The following is a 15,587-nucleotide window of genomic DNA, read 5'->3' as shown; positions in this document are numbered from 1 at the left end:
GTTGCCTTGAGTTGGGGCAAATGGGCAGACTGGCTCATAGCAGGTCCTGGGTTGCCATCTCCATCTTGACCAAGCTGAGGACTTTGACCTTCTTTCTGCTTCTGTCCTATTCTGAATCAGAACTGCTGAAGCTCTCCTGGGGACCTTAGCTAATGTGAGGACAACTTCCACCAGGCTGCTTGGTTAAACCTTTAAGAGCTCAATCCTCTACTGTTAAAAACCCCAGAGAGAAGAGATATCAGGGCTGTTCATGGTCATTATCCTCCTGCCTTTCCTCAGGAAAGCCTGGAAAGTGCCTTGATGGGGACCCACCAGGAACTGGAGATGTTTGGGAACCAGCCCACCTACCCAGAGAAACTGTTGCACAAGAAGGAATCCCTGCAGAACCAGCTCATCAACATCCGGGTGGAGCTATCTCAGGCAACCACGGTAAGCTGGAGAGTGGGGTCTGTGCTTCTACCATTGGTCAGCACCCAGACGGGACCACCCTCTCCTTGATTGAGCTGTCCAATCCAGATTCTCCTCTGAGGGCAAGGACAGGGTGCTTCTGTCCAAGATGGGCATGAACAAAGGCCTCACACCACCTTGCAAATAGGAGTGAGGCCAACCTACTCATTTCATAACATCTCCACAGAGGACACCATATTGTCACCCACAAACTATATATACGCTGGGACAGCACAAAGTCAAGAGCTACCTATTTCCTTAGCTACTCTAACATCTTTGTTGCCAACTTCTCTGACCTCTACCCTGGAGAATCAGGGAACTGCTAAAAATGCCGCTGCCCTGGACATTTCCCAGTTGAGACAAGACCTCCAACAGTGATTGTGTGGCTAATAGTTCTAGGAAACAGTAATAACAAAATCACCAAGAAACAGGGCCCAGAAAGGAGGAAGTTCTCTAACCTCCAGAGAACAAACATCCTCCTTCAGGCTCTTTTCTTTTTGCTCTCCACCTTGTCCCCCAATCTGGGAAGAGCAGTCTGGGTATGGGAGTACTGTTAACCTCCTTCCAGCCTCTCCACATACCCAGAGATGATTCTGTTTTCTCTCTATATTGGTTTGCAACTACCCACCAAAAGTGGTGGGAAAAACCTTTGCACTTCTGCTAAGTCTGGTGTTTGGCTGACATCAGAACATGCCCCCTCCTGCTATCCCTCTGTGCCTTCCTTCCCAGACCTTCCAGACCTCACGTGCCCTGGTCCCAGATACCTTCCTGGGACAAGTAGGAATGCTTGGGTGATGGCACTTTCTCAAACCTACCCTACTTCTTGCAGGCCCTGTCTAACAGCACCGTAGAGTATGAGAATCTCGAGTCAGAGGTCTCTGCCTTGCACGATGACCTCTGGGAACAGCTCAATTTGGACATCCAGGTGAACAGGGCCCCTGAGCAGGTGGGGGTTGGTATGTAGTCTGTGCCCTTTCCTTGTGTTTTCCTTTAGGCAAAAGATACTCAAGTGGCTTCCTTTCTTGCTCCAGAGACTTTGGAGACTTAAGACAAATAAAATAGTCCTGCAATAAAAACGAAAGTTGAGTACCACTTGATAGTTTCAGAATGTAGATCATGCAATACTCTTCTTTAGTTCCATCAAGTCATGGGGAAGGGACTAAAGCTGTAGCGTGGGAGATGTAGTTTAGTCATAAGATGGTTTTATAATTAAAAGATTTTAAAAGCAAAATATGTATACACATACCAGAAGAGTCTGTAAGAGTGATCTTCTCAGGAATTTTAAGATAGGGAAGAGGCTTTCTGTTCTGGAATGGTTTAGAAATGGTTTACTCAGATGCAGAAGAATGGATATGTTGATCTTGGGGGCTCTTTTTCTTTTCATCCCTCTGTCTTTTCTCTACCCAGGCTGTTTTAGTTTGTTAATGCTGCTGGAAATGCAATATACCAGAAATGGGTTGGCTTTTATAAAGGGAATTTATTAATACAAGTTTACTATCCTAAGATGATAAAAATGTCCAGACTCATGTATCCAGAGAAAGATACCTTACTTCAAGAAAGGCCAATCTGGGAAGACACATGGCTGGCATCTGCTGGTCCTTTGACTTCTGGTTTCAGGCAGCTTCCCCAGGGGTGTCTTCTCTCATCATCTCCAAACATCTCTACCTGTGTTGGCTCTGAGCTTTTTCCAAAATGTTTCCTTCTTAAAGGGCTCTAGTAAGCAGATTAAGACCCGCCTTGAATGGTGGAGTCACAAGTCCATGGAAACCACCTAATCACAAGGTCCCCCACACAATGGTATGGGTCACATCTCCATGGAAACAACCTAACCGAGAGATCCCACCCTAAACAATAGGTCTGCTCCAGCAAGACTGGATTAGAAAAAAGAACATGGCTTTTATGGGGTCTGCAACAGTCTCAAACCAGCACACAGGCCCTGCTTCTTCTCTAGCTAGTTTTGCAAGCCCTGGCTCTCTGACACAGTTAACACCCTGGTACTACCCATCTCCTCTGGTATTACCCATCTCCTCCTGTTTCCCTCACACCCCAAGTCTACAGCTGGCTAGGTTCAGTGAAGAGAAGGCCTCCTGGTTCAGAGATCCTTAGTGCCCCTTTCCCTGGTGGGCAAGCCTCTGGTAAAGTAAATATGAACATTTTAGGAGGTAGGATAGAGCTGTAGTTGAGAACACCAGCTTTTGAATCATATAGACTCAGATTCGAATGGTGATTGTACTTACTGAACACAGGTCTTGGGCACACGCCTCCTTTTAGTCTCTGAGGTGGGGGTAAATGCTAAACTGCTCTTGCCTCATTGAGTTGTGCAGTCTAAATGTGTTCTCATTTGTAAATCACCTAGCACTGTGCCGGCATGGGAGGATGCTAAGTAAATGGAAGCTATTACATTTCCAGTGGTAGAAATTGCGGTGGAATATAGTTCATGAGTATTTAGGCATAGGTTGCATGTGGTACTATGAAAGCGCTGCTTGGATGTGAAGTAAAACTGAACTGGAAGCTCTCACCTGCAGGAATACAGACCACCACCATAAAGTGTCCACTTAGAGGGGCCTTCTTCACTCAAAGTCCACTGCGTCTTCCCTGGGGAGCTCAGAGGGGCAATTCCTCACCCTCTCTTGGTCCTGAGGCCACATTTTTATTTCCAAGGACTTTTTAATAATAGAGCCCTCTCCTCTGACAATTGTGGGACTGGGTTTGTAGAAGGTACAGGAGTGGAGGCTACCCTGGAAGGAGTTGACTGGGCTGGCAGGAAGGGTTTCAGCCTCCTGCTGTCCCAGAGGGATGTGGGCCCAGAGAAGCCCGAGCTCTGGACTGAAAGGGCAGGCAGGGACACGCAGGGGCACCTGCTTGCTTTGACTCTCTGTGGGGTTGTTTCAGAATGAGGTGCTCAACAGGCAAATCCAGAAAGAGATTTGGAGGATCCAGGATGTGATGGAGGGGCTGAGGAAGAATAACCCATCTCGGGGTACAGACACGGCTAAGCACCGAGGTGAGTGCCTCCTCTGCCAGCCTCTTGGGCTTTCTGACCTCCCCAGAAAATACTTAGGTCTCTGGCCTCCTTTCCACACATGCCAGTTCACCACTCTCCAGGCCCTCATATTATGCTCAGGGCCAACCAGGTCCTTCTCGGGGATACAAAATCTTCCCCTGGGCCCCAGGATGGCAGATGGGGTTCCTTCATTCCCTGCAAGATTAGCTCTCAGAGTCACCATTGACCCTGATTCTCTACCTTCCTCCTGGAAAAGGTCAAAGAGCAGCTGGGCCTTCCCAGCCCCCAAGTACATGGGCCCACTGGTCATCTGTGGCCACTGTCTTGGTGTCTTCCTTAAGTCCCAGAATGTCAAACTGGCTTTCCTTAATGTCTAGAAGGTAGCAGTGTCATTTCCATCCGCCATCTTGCCCTGCCTAGCCCACCTCTCAACAGCCAGCCTGGGACCCCGGCCCCTGACACTAAATCCTCCCTCTTCCATCACTGGGTCTGGTCTTCTCCTGCCTCATCCACCTGCAGGACCCAACCACATACCAGGCCATACACCCCCTCCCCACCTCTTATCTCTCCCTTCTCTTTCTCCCTAGGAGGACCTGGCCCCTCGGCCACCTATAGCTCCAATAGCCCAGCCAGTCCTCTCAGCTCCGCCAGCCTCACCAGTCCCCTGAGCCCCTTTTCACTTGTGTCTGGCTCTCAGGGTTCGCCCACGAAGCCCGGCTCCAATGAGGTAAGCTGAGGAAATGGAGTAGAAGGTAGGTGGGTAACAGGGACCAGATCCTCATTTGTCTGAAACTACCTAAATTCATTGTCCCTCTCTTCCCCAGAGGTATCTGGTCCTAGTGCTTTGGCTTTCTGTCTATAGTAGTCATTCTGACACCCAGATTTTCCCTCTAGCTGTCATCTACATCTGTCTTCTTTAGTTCCCTCTCAGGGAAGTTTCTCCCTGTAGACCAGGATGTCTAGCAAATATACCAAACATCTCATAGGAATTTAGATCCAGTGTTGTTCCGGGGGGTTGAAAGGGTTGCATGCCTGGAAGGGGAACAGCCAATCAGCACATGTTTATTGGGCATCTACTTTGGGCAAAGAGAGGGATGAGGCCCTCTCAGAGAGATACGCAGTCCCCCACGAGGCCCTTCATTTGAAGAGTCCAGAATCCAATGGAGAAGCAAGGCTACTATGGTGTATATCTCAGTATTGAGCCACACAGTTCAGAGGGTAAATGCCCTGATTTCCAAAGAGGCCTTTAGGGAGGAGATCACTGGCTAGGAAAGAAAGAATGAACTGAAACTCAGCCATGAAGAATTTGATAGGAACAAGAGAATGGTATTACAGGCAGGAGAGGTTGTGGACACAAAAGGGGTAGGTGTGGGGTTGTGCCCATGTGGTGGTGAGACAATGAAGAGAGCACTTTGGAGAAATCTGTATTTGAGGGCAGTGGGGAGCAGTGGGATGGAGGGCCTCAAAGACCAGCAGAGCGTTAACTTGGGGTCTCCACCTAGGCCGGGGGTGGGAGTTGGGAGGTGCCAGGGGCCGGCCCAGGCTTCCAGCTGTTATTGTCTGCCTCCTGCTAACACTCTTTTCTCCTGCTCTCACAGCTGCTGCTCTCGTTCCTCCTAATGCTCTGGCTTCTCTCTGCCTCAGGAACCCGGCCCACCTCGGCCTCCCCTCCCCAAAGCCTACGTACCCCTGGAGTCTCCTCCAACTGTCCCTCCACTCCCTAGTGAGAGCCGCTTCTGGCCATACCCCAACTCCCCTTCCTGGCACCGCAGCGGCGAGACAGCCAGGGGGCAGGTACCCAACATCCTCGGGTCCTGGAGGGTGGGGGCAGGGAAACAGGGCAGAGGCCCAGGCCAGGGCAGTGGAGTAGAGGAGTTGTTTTCCCCATCCCAATATTAACTTTCATGCAACTTAATTTCTACCAGGCCCTCTGCTCTACTGAACTCTAGGATAAGGGGAGGGCCTGTTACGCAGGCCCTTCTTTCCCTTTTTGAAATGAATTTCTGCACTTCCTGACCCCCAGGCTCATGGTTGTGGGTAGCAGTGCTATGTCCCCTGATTACCACCAGCATGACCAGCCCCTGGAGTTGGAATGACCCATCCAGGCCCCCTCAGACTCTAGTCCTACCATGTTCACTGTCTGTCTCTGCCTTGCTCCACGTCCTCCTTGGGTCTCATGAGCTCCTGGATACAGGAGGCAGGCCCCTTTCCCCCCATTCTGAGTCCTTCTCTTGCCTGCATCCCTATCTGAGATCCAGGAGAGATATGCAATTAGGCATGGAGGAGGTTGTGTGGTGAGTTGAACAAGTCCTGTGCCTAAGATTGGGAGACCCAGATTCTCATCTAGGCTCAATTACTGATAGTTTGTATCATCCTTGAGAGTTTGCCCCATGAGGTGGGCAGAGCAGGTAATATGTCTGTTTTACAGATGAAGAAAGGTTGGGACTTACCTCTGCCCTCTAGTTGGGGTGGAACTGAGATTTCTGACCTATCTAGCCTGGTCTTCTTTGTATTGTATTCTCCTCACTGAGGTTTAGATTCTTTGACTATGCCGTGTCAGAGAATGGCTCAGATGATGTCCGAGTCTCCTTTTAGTTCATGATTCTGTGACTCCACAAACTCAACACCCTTTCCCCTCCTCCACACCCCCCCCAAGAATACTGGTACCAGGACCCACTGGGTACTGTTTGCTCAAGTCTTAGAGGGGACCCTAACAGAATTTTCAGAGACCCTCAACCTTGGGTCCCCTTCCCTGGCCATTCCTCAACTGGCCCTATGCTTGCCATCAGAACTAGTCAGCTTGAGGGGCCTCTCTGATGGGCCTTGACCAAGGGCCTCCTAGAGGCCCTCGGCACTGGCCGGCCTTAAGCTGGCATGGGTTGGCTGCTCCACGGCATCTATGCCCACTTCCCAGATGGCACACAGATGTTCCCTTTGCCCTTCAAGGTCTTCAAGGTCTTGAGCTCTAAAAATTGCAAAACAGAGAATCAACACCAGGGGCCAAATGCCTGGCTGCCACTCTAACATCAACCATCTTCTCCTCTTTTCTTCCCAGCCCAAGGTAAGCTATGAGCAAAGCAAAAGAGACCCCCACCAGACATTGCCCATGGACACCCCCAGAGACATCAGCCTTGTACCCACCAGGCAAGAGGCAGAGGCGGAGAAGCAGGCAACTCTCAACAAAGGTACTTCCTGTCCCATACTCCCCAAAGGGTTGGGAGAGGAGCCCTGGGTACCGTCCACACCCCAAAAGAATATTACCCACCCTGGACATCTGACCTCCACTGCTGACAGGACGTACCTCTCTCTGAGAAGCTCCTCTGTGCCAGCCTTCCTGCTTTCTCGAGGCAACTTTCTGCTCTGTCCCCCTGCAGTTGGCATTGTGCCCCCTCGGACAAAGTCACCCACCGACGAAGAGGTGACACCATCACCCGTGGTGAGGAGGAGTGCCAGAGTGCTCACCAACGGACTCTCCTCCCGGGTGTGTACTGACCGCAGCCTCTGAGAGCTCCCGTGGGCTGGAGCTAGGTGGGGAGCCCAGGGGCCCAGGGGTGTTTCCCCATCTGTCGCTTCTGTTCAAGGAAACCAGGGCCAGGGAAAGAAAGTAGAACAAGAGGAAGAAGGGCCCACAGTGGCAGTGGAGGGGGATGCTCCTTCAGGGAGGCATGTGGAGGGCCAAGGAAGGCATGCGTTATAAAGGTGTCTTAGCTTTCCAGGCTGCCATGACAAATTTCACACAGTGGGTTGATTTAAACAAACCTTTATTATTTCACTGATTGGGAGGCTGGAAGTCCAAAATCAAGATGTCATCAAGACCACGCTTTCTCCCGGGAGTCTGTGGTAGTCTGGTGCTAACTTGCCACTGTCCTTGGGGATCTTTAGCCTGCATCTCTACTTCTGGTCACTTGGCAGTGCCCTCTCCTTTGTTCATCTTTTCTAGTTTCTGATGACTTCGGTTTCTTCTTATGGCCTTCCCTGAAAAGCTATGTCCAGATTTCTTCAGTTTATAAGGAACTCCAGCAATACAGGTTAAGGCCCACACAGGTTCATTTGGTCATGCCTTAAAGATCAAAGAACATTCAACATTATTATAATGTGCCAGGGAATGAACCACAAGAAGCGAACACAGCAGATATCCGTGATCAGTGTTAAACGTGCCGCCCAAAGGCTGTCCCATAGGAGGGGAATTTTAAGGGAGTAGGGCAAGTGAAAAGGCTGGGGGGGTGGGCGGCAGGTGAGGGTCAGAGCCCCATTGTTCCACTGCAGCAAGAACGCCCCAAGAGTGCAGTGTTCCCCGGCGAGGGGAAGGTCAAGATGAGTGTGGAGGAGCAAATTGACCGCATGCGGAGGCACCAGAGTGGCTCCATGAAGGAGAAACGGAGGAGCCTGCAGCTCCCGGCCAGCCCCGCCCCTGACCTCAGCACCCGGCCCACCTACAAAGTGGTAACGTCCTCCCAACCACCCATGGCTCTGGCCTGGCATCTGCCAGCACCACCCACTCCCAGGGCACTGCCATCCTAGCCTGGGGAGGTTCAGGAGGGAGGGGACTGGAAAGGACCTCAGCTGGGTCCCTGGGACATGTGGGGGGAGGCGTCTCCCCATTGAGCAGAAGACCTACTTCAACAAGTGGTCCCTTTTTTGTGTTGAAAGAAAAATAATACTCAAAAAATGACTTGTTTTTGTGAAAATGAATTTATTCAAATTTTTAAATAATTTATTTAAAAATTTGGTTAATAGTAAAAAAAAAAAAAAAAAAATTCCATAACCCAGAAATAGCTATCACTATGAATGTTTTCTAGGCACCTTGTGTGAGTATAGCAATGGGCTGGGTGTCCTAAAGATAATCATAATAGCAAACATTGCATAGTGCAATGTACACTTTACAAACCCCTTTGAACAATGCTGGATTGGGAATCAGAGTCGAGAGAAATTCAGTGATTCCCAGGCAACGCAGCTCAGGCCACGCAGCTCAGACAACGCAGCGGTGCAGCTGGGACTAGCCCAAGGTATCCGCCTCATTTTCCTTTCCTCGACATTTCAGAAACAGAAAAATCTTAATGCAGATGTCCTACCCTCAAAAAAGTTTACGCTCTAGTGTGTGGTTTGGAACTTCTTACAATATGAAACAACTAGAGTTCAATATAAAACAAAGTGATTCCACCACCCCAAGTAGATGGCGCCGCATATGATTGCAGGGCACCGCGGGGCAGGCGGTGACGGGGCTCCTGGGAGACATTGATGAGCTCGTGCCTCCGGGCCTTGGAAGTGGACAGGCCGGGGAGGAGCAGAATGGAAGGGGGTGGCCTTGCGGTCAGGGGAAGGCGGGCGATGGGGTGGTGGCCAGGTGGGGCCTGGCTGGGGCAGGGATGGTGGGACACAGCAGGTTTGGGGTCACCTGGAGGCACAGGCCGGCAGAGGGGACGAGGACCCCGAGCGCGCGTGGCGGTGTGTCCCCCAGGTGCGCCGCCACCGCAGCGTCCATGAGGTGGACATCTCCAACCTGGAGGCTGCCCTGCGGGCAGAGGAGCCCGGGGCGCAGGCCTACGAGACGCCGCGGGAGGAAATTGCCCGGCTTCGCAAGATGGAGCTGGAGCCCCAGCACTACCACGTGGATATCAGCAAGGAGGTGAGAGGGGTCGCGGAGGTGGGGGGAGGCCGGGGTGGGTGGGGAGTAGACCATGACCTCAGACCCCGCCACAGCTCTCCACCCCAGACAAAGTCCTCATCCCCGAACGGTACATCGACCTGGAGCCTGCCGCGCCCCTGAGCCCCGAGGAGTTGAAGGAGAAGCAGAAGAAGGTGGAGAGGATCAAGACCCTCATTGCCAAGTCCAGGTAATGCTGCATCTGCTCGTCCTCTGCCCGCCCTGCACCTCGGACGCCTGCGGCTCTGAATTTAGTGCTCTGACCCATGTCCTCGGGGGCCCTGGGCCTCCCCAGGGGAGAGCAGACTGAGGCGGTGGCTCAAGGCCAAGGCTGCGCCCTGGGTCTGGCAGGGGCGAGGACTCTGCTGCTTAGTGTGAAAAACCTGCTGTGCACATAATGTCATCAAGACGCTGGGCTGCCCTCTGGCGACTTCTTTTCCCCTTCAAGGCTGCCCTGAACATTCACTTGAACCTTTTAATTTGTTTGAAAATGTTCAGGGTAGGGGACCCCACACGTATTTTGCCAGGGGACAGCCTTGCTGGGGGCCAGAGGCTGCGCATTCACAGGTCCCGGCCCTCCCGCCAGCACAGTCCGCAGGCCCGCCCCCAAGCTGCTTGGACCGTCCTGTCCCTCCCTCCATGTCTGTGTGTCTGTGCCTCTTCAGTATGCAGAACGTGGTGCCCATCGGCGAGGGGGACTCTGTGGATGTGCCCCAGGACTCAGAGAGCCAGCTGCAGGAGCAGGAGAAGCGGATTGAAATCTCCTGTGCCCTGGCGACCGAGGCCTCCCGCAGGGGCCGCATGCTGTCTGGTGAGAGGGGCTGGGCCTTGCTCTGCCAGGGAGACCCCAGGGAGACCGGCTGGCCAGGTGTAGGGAGAAGCTCAGTGCTGCCAGGGGCCAGGGGCAGGCTGAGCATTTACTGAGCACCAGGTCCTGTGCCAGGCTCAGGGCTGTGAAAGGGCCAAAGTTGCCGACCTGCAGGAGTCCTGAGCTATAGATGCTTCAGGGAGGAAGGGGCAGAGGCCTCGCTGGGAGCAGGGGAAGCCATTCTACCTATGCAGGTCAGGGGAAGGCACAGAGAGAAGAGCTTCGCTGGGAAAGATAAGTGAAAGGATTTACCAGGTCTAGAGAAAGGCCCACATTTTCCAGGGTCTCCTTTCGCTTTCCATGCTTGCCACACACAAAGAGGAAGAAGGAAGAGGAAAGGTGGTTCAGGCCACTGAGGAGTTACGTGCAATACAGTTGCTGACTTTCCAATGATCCCAATCCATTTTTTGGCTGAGAAAATATGAGTATGAGGAACTGACTTCCCACTAATACAAGTGCTAGTGGGTCCCAGGCAGACCTTGATGGGGTTGACGTCAACAGAATAAACCTCCACTCAGCTTGAGACAGCATTCTGAATAGAAGAGAATATAACTGGCTTTAAAAAAAAAATTATGGTAGCATATGTATAATATCAAAATCTCCCACCTTAACTGCCTTCCTGAATACAATCCAGTGGTGTTAATTACACTCCCATTGTGTAGCTGCCATCGCCACCAGCCATTACTAAAACTTTTCCATCACCCCAAAGAGAAACTCTGTACCTATGAAGCAATAACTCCCTGTTCCCCACCCCAACCCATAATTGGGCTTTGAAGAATGAAGGATATTCTGTACAAATAGGAAAGTTAAAGGTAGAGGAGAGATAGTGATTAATTCTTAGAGGCCAAGAACCTGAGTATTTCCTTATCAGCAAAACAAAAGATGATTAGGATAGCAAGGTCAAGTGGGATGGAAAGCTTTGAAGTCAAAAGGAATGAGCCCAAAGGGAGCCGCGATTTAGGACAACTTTGGTGAAGGAGAGAGAGAGAGACAGGTGTGCCGGGCCAGAGTCAGGCAGTAGGCAGGTGAACAAGGCTGGATGCGCAGTGGAAGGGATGGCATTTCATGTTGCGACCAAGGAAGTAGGTCGATGAGGGTTCAGAACCTGGCTCTCTGAGGCTCCATGGCCTCATCTGTAAAAGTTCAAGGGAAAATACCTGCCTCCAGTTCTGGTGGTGAGAGGGTTGGAAACCAGCTGTGTCAAGCACCTAGCACAGTGCCTGGTGCTTAGTAAGTGCTCAATAAATGCCAGCCAGCTGTAGGAGCAATGAATGAGAGGTAGAAAGGTGTTGCCGACAGGCATGCAGGTAGTTGAAAGGACAAAAGCTGAAGTAGAAATAGAAACCAGTTGTTATTTTTTTAATTATCATAACACAGGTATTTTTAAAAACCAGAGGGCTTTAGGCCACAACCAAGGGGATTTGAGCCTTAGTGAAAAACCAACTAGCAGTTATGGTATAATGGGCAGTAGAATGGGGGGCCCAGGAAAGGCCCTGGAGGTATTTCAGAGCGAGGCTGGCAGAAGGACTGGGGTTGAGAGGAAGCAAAGGCTTCAGAGAGCCCATCCTGCGTAGAAGCAGTTTGGCGGCAAGGTGGCCGCTGCTGAGCCTTCCGGATGTTTAGCTGCAAAATGAGGTTGAACCTTCCAAAGATCAAATTCCACATGCTCTGGGAAAAGGCAACTTCCTCTTTCAAGGAGGTAAAGCATACAGCCCTGTGTTAGAAACTTTGCTCTGTCCCAGCCCCAGCCCCTCGCTCTCTCTTCTCCAGCTCCCCAGGCAGTTTCCCTGAAAACGAAACCTACACCGGCCTATCAGATTCTGCCCCCCATACCCACAGGCGTGCTTTTCAGGGCGTGTGTGCTGAAAGCAAACGGCTGCCTGGCTTTTGCCAAAACCCCAACTATTTGAAAAATGGCTGTGACAGGGCCAGACCTCAGCCTTAGCCCACTATCCCCGCCTTCCCAGGCCCTTGGCCCCCGTTCCCCAGAGCTTCGGCTCCTCCAGGCGGTATGGGTGGGTTCTTACCTGAAACACAGGACGAGGTGCAAGGGGGCGCTGAGTGCTACTCAGCCGGGCTCGGGGCACAGGTCCTGCACCTGAGTGTGGGTGAGTGGCATAGATGCCTTGGTTGGTGCACTATGGTGTGATGTTTGTAAATACACCCAGCACATGTGCCCTCATGTATGCAATATGTGGGAGGATGTGGTGTGTTTTAGTTTGTGTATGAGGCAAGACTGTCATGTGCAGGCCCCATACAGGGTAATGTTTATAAATTTACATGTATTCGTGTGTATCCAGGTCTGTGGTGTGTGGGTGGAGGGAATGTTTAAGTACAAATTATTAGTGTGTATGCGTGTGTGCAGAATCTGGGTGTGGCGTGGAGAGCATTACTTAGGAGTGCAAGGGATGCTAGGTAAGGTGTTGGAGCCTAGGCGTCTATGTATGTGAGTGCACGGTGGATGGCTGGAGGTTAAAACCATGTACGTAAACATACTTGGCTTTTTATGTAGTATGGAAATTGATAATACATTTGTGCATAGGAGTGTGTGTATATATATTACTGTACTTGTAAACATATATCTGTGTGTGAACACATGCAGGATGGGAAGAGCAGTCTCCTGTACGAGTGTGTGACTAGTTATTTGTGCATGCAGGTGTGGTAGTGCTTGGAACCACACATATTATAATATAATATCCCGTCTGTCCAAAACACGTCAGCTGCCTAATTGAATTGTAACTATTATGATGGGTGTATTCCTAATACATACTTAATATTTCTCTACCTATTTAGGGAGATTATACTTAACATAATTTAGCTGTTTCCTCCTCATTTGCTATCATTATCAGTATCCTTATTTTGCTGATCTCTGTTATGGGGATACCATTGTGGCCTATAAAGGGTATAGGTCTGTTTTTAGCTTCCCTAAATGCTTCTAAACTGTTACACTTTAAAGTTATTATGATTTTTTTTTTTACAAAAATTTTTTTTTCTTCAGCTGTGCCTTCTCATCGATACCAGTGAACCTCCCAATTCCTTTCCCTCTTCTGATTTGTCTGTTTCCAATTTCCTATGGGCTAGAAACCCAGCACACCAACACCTATTAGTTTTGTATAAACAAGAGTCATCGAATTCCAAGGGGCTCTCCCATGAGGAAATCATAAGAGCTTCACTGCATGTATGTTGGGTAACACGGTATTCTAGTTTGCTAGCTGCTGAAATGTGATATACAGAAACGGAATGGCTTTTAGAAAGGGGAATTTAATAAGTTGCTAGTTTACAGTTCTAAGGCCGAGAAAATGTCCCAATTAAAACAAGTCTATAGAAATGTCCAATCTAAGGTATCTAGAGAAAGATACCTTGATTCAAGAAGGCCGATGAAGTTTAGGGTTTCTCTCTCAAGTGAGAAGGCACATGGCGAACACAGGGCTTCTCTCTCAGCTGGAAGGGCACATGGCAAACACAGCGTCATCTGCCAGCTTTCTCTCCTGGCTTCTGGTTTCACAAAGCTCCCCAGGAGGCGTTTTCCTTCTTCATCTCCAAAGGTCGCTGGCTGGTGGACTCTCTGATTCTCCTAGCTATGTCATTCTCTGCTCCCTCAGAATCTCTCCTTTTCTCCAAAATGCTTCCTCTTTTGTAGGATTACCAGTAAACTAATCAAGACCCACCTGGAATAGGTGGAGACACATCTCTACCTAATCCAGTTTAGCAAGTATTCTTGATTGAGTCACATCCCCAGGGAGATGATCTAATTACGGTTTCAAACATACAGTACTGAATAGGAATTAGAAGAAACGGCTGCCTTTACAAAATGGAATTAGGATTAAAACATGGCTTTTTCTAGAGTACATACATCATTTCAAACCAGCACACATGGCTTCTGTGAGAGATTCCTTGTTTAGTTTTTGGTTTCATGACTGTTTTAGAAGTTGGTGTTGCCACATAACTAACTGCTGGGTCGGTGACACGGATATGCACATGGATGTGGGTTTTGAACGCGCTTGTGAATCTGTATGTGAAGTTGCAAGTGTGTTGAGTCATGTGAAAGAGCACAGGTTTGGAACTGTACACACACACACACACACACACACACACATCTGAGTTGTGTGCAATAAGTGTAAAGGTGTGGAGTTGCCAGATCCCACACACAAACTATATATCGTGTGCAGGCAGACACTGCCACATGTTCACACAGGAGCCTCGTGCATTACCTTCCTTCGTGGGTGCATGTGCCCACGCGATGACAAAAACTGCATTGCCCTTTCTCTTGCACAGAAGAGGGGGGGTGGGGGGTGATGAGGCCCAGGGTGGGGCTGGGGGCCAGGGACTGGGAAGTGCAACATCGAGACCCTCCCTTGGAGGAAATGCAGAGTGACCCTGGCTGAGGTTTGGTTTGTCTCTGAATCCTAGTAAGGAGATTCTCTCTGCCATTCTCCTGCCTCATTGCTACCCTGAGGGTCTGGAGAATGCCTGCCGAGAGCTTGTTTCCAGTAATGCGATTCTCCATCTCATTGTCCTTCCACTTTGCTGCTCTCATCATTAAATAATAATGATTATCGAGTAAAATCTCATTGATTCAAATGTCCCTGCGTTAAAAGCTTGAAATGATATGTTCGGGGGGTTGATTGAAGTTTACGTTGACTGATTGGTAGTGGAGAACTTGTTTCTGAGCCCTCGACTATATCTACATGAACAGAACTTTCTTTAAGCCCATCAGAAGCCAGTTTCATGGAATTGATTAACATGGTGTTGCTTCACTTCTTTCTGTTCATTAAATGGGGACCTGATGATTTGGATGAGTGTGATTTTACTGCACCATTAATCATTATCGTTAGCAATATTGCCACGTAAAAAGTGCTCCTCTTGCATTCTATCTTCCACTTGATAGATGGGAGGAGAAGCTTTGGTCCAGAAAGAGCCAGGCCTCGCCCACAGTCACACTGGTTCTTAGTGGAGCCTGGATTCAGCAGGTCTCTTCTGGGACCGCATGTTCTTTTCCTTGGCACCCCAGGATTGAGGATAGCTTTGCATCAGCTTGAACAAGTTCCCAAGCTCAGCTCTGCCCTTTCTGCGTGCCTGCCTGCCTGGCTCCCCACCCCTGGAGAGGACCCTCGCTCGCTCTGGGTGCCCAGCCTCCTTCCTCCCCCCCACTCCTATTCACTTCCCTGTTCATTTCTGTTTCCAGTGCAATGTGCCACCCCAAGCCCTCCCACCTCCCCTGCTTCCCCGACTCCACCAGCCAACCCCCTCTCGTCTGAATCCCCACGGGGCGCCGACAGCAGCCATACCATGCGCGTCTGAGCTTGGACGTAAGCACTTTTCTACTGTATTTCATCCACCCCAGGGAACAGGAGCCCTTCCCTTGCCCCCATTGAGCCATCTCTGCCCTCTCATCCTGGCATTGCTTCTCCCTGCTCCCCACATGTCCCTGTGCTGCTCTTTCCCCATCCATCCATCTGCTTGAGCCCGCCAGCATCCCACTGCAGTGCCAGGCGGGGCAGCTTCTTAGACATTGCAATGCCAGGGGGCTTTGCTTCTCCAGAAGCAGTCAGGGAACAAGTGGAGCAGAGACCTCTCCTGTCCACTGTCAGAGAAGGAACTGCCTCCTGTTGAGATACATGGCA

At 50.4% G+C, this 15,587-nt stretch overlaps 1 protein-coding gene across 14 annotated transcripts in view; it reads left to right on the top strand.

Moving 5' to 3' along the window:
* Nucleotides 1-15,587, top strand: part of PLEKHA6 (pleckstrin homology domain containing A6) — a 151,412-nt gene that overhangs the window by 131,489 nt on the left and 4,336 nt on the right. For all 14 annotated transcript variants that reach the window (XM_077157510.1, XM_077157496.1, XM_077157502.1 and 11 more), the window contains 12 exons: nt 280-429; nt 1,277-1,372; nt 3,340-3,451; nt 4,039-4,178; nt 5,096-5,245; nt 6,507-6,636; nt 6,826-6,932; nt 7,718-7,894; nt 8,910-9,077; nt 9,152-9,285; nt 9,761-9,906; nt 15,149-15,272. In XM_077157510.1, coding sequence (XP_077013625.1) covers nt 280-429; nt 1,277-1,372; nt 3,340-3,451; nt 4,039-4,178; nt 5,096-5,245; nt 6,507-6,636; nt 6,826-6,932; nt 7,718-7,894; nt 8,910-9,077; nt 9,152-9,285; nt 9,761-9,906; nt 15,149-15,264 — 1,626 coding nt within the window. In that variant the 3' untranslated portion in view covers nt 15,265-15,272. The remainder of the gene's footprint in view (nt 1-279; nt 430-1,276; nt 1,373-3,339; nt 3,452-4,038; nt 4,179-5,095; nt 5,246-6,506; nt 6,637-6,825; nt 6,933-7,717; nt 7,895-8,909; nt 9,078-9,151; nt 9,286-9,760; nt 9,907-15,148; nt 15,273-15,587) is intronic.

Source organism: Tamandua tetradactyla, chromosome 4 (assembly GCF_023851605.1).
Source record: "Tamandua tetradactyla isolate mTamTet1 chromosome 4, mTamTet1.pri, whole genome shotgun sequence".
Taxonomy (NCBI): Eukaryota; Metazoa; Chordata; class Mammalia; order Pilosa; family Myrmecophagidae; genus Tamandua; species Tamandua tetradactyla.
The sequence above is the reverse complement of the archived record's forward strand: the minus strand, read 5'-3'. Positions and strand labels throughout refer to the sequence as shown.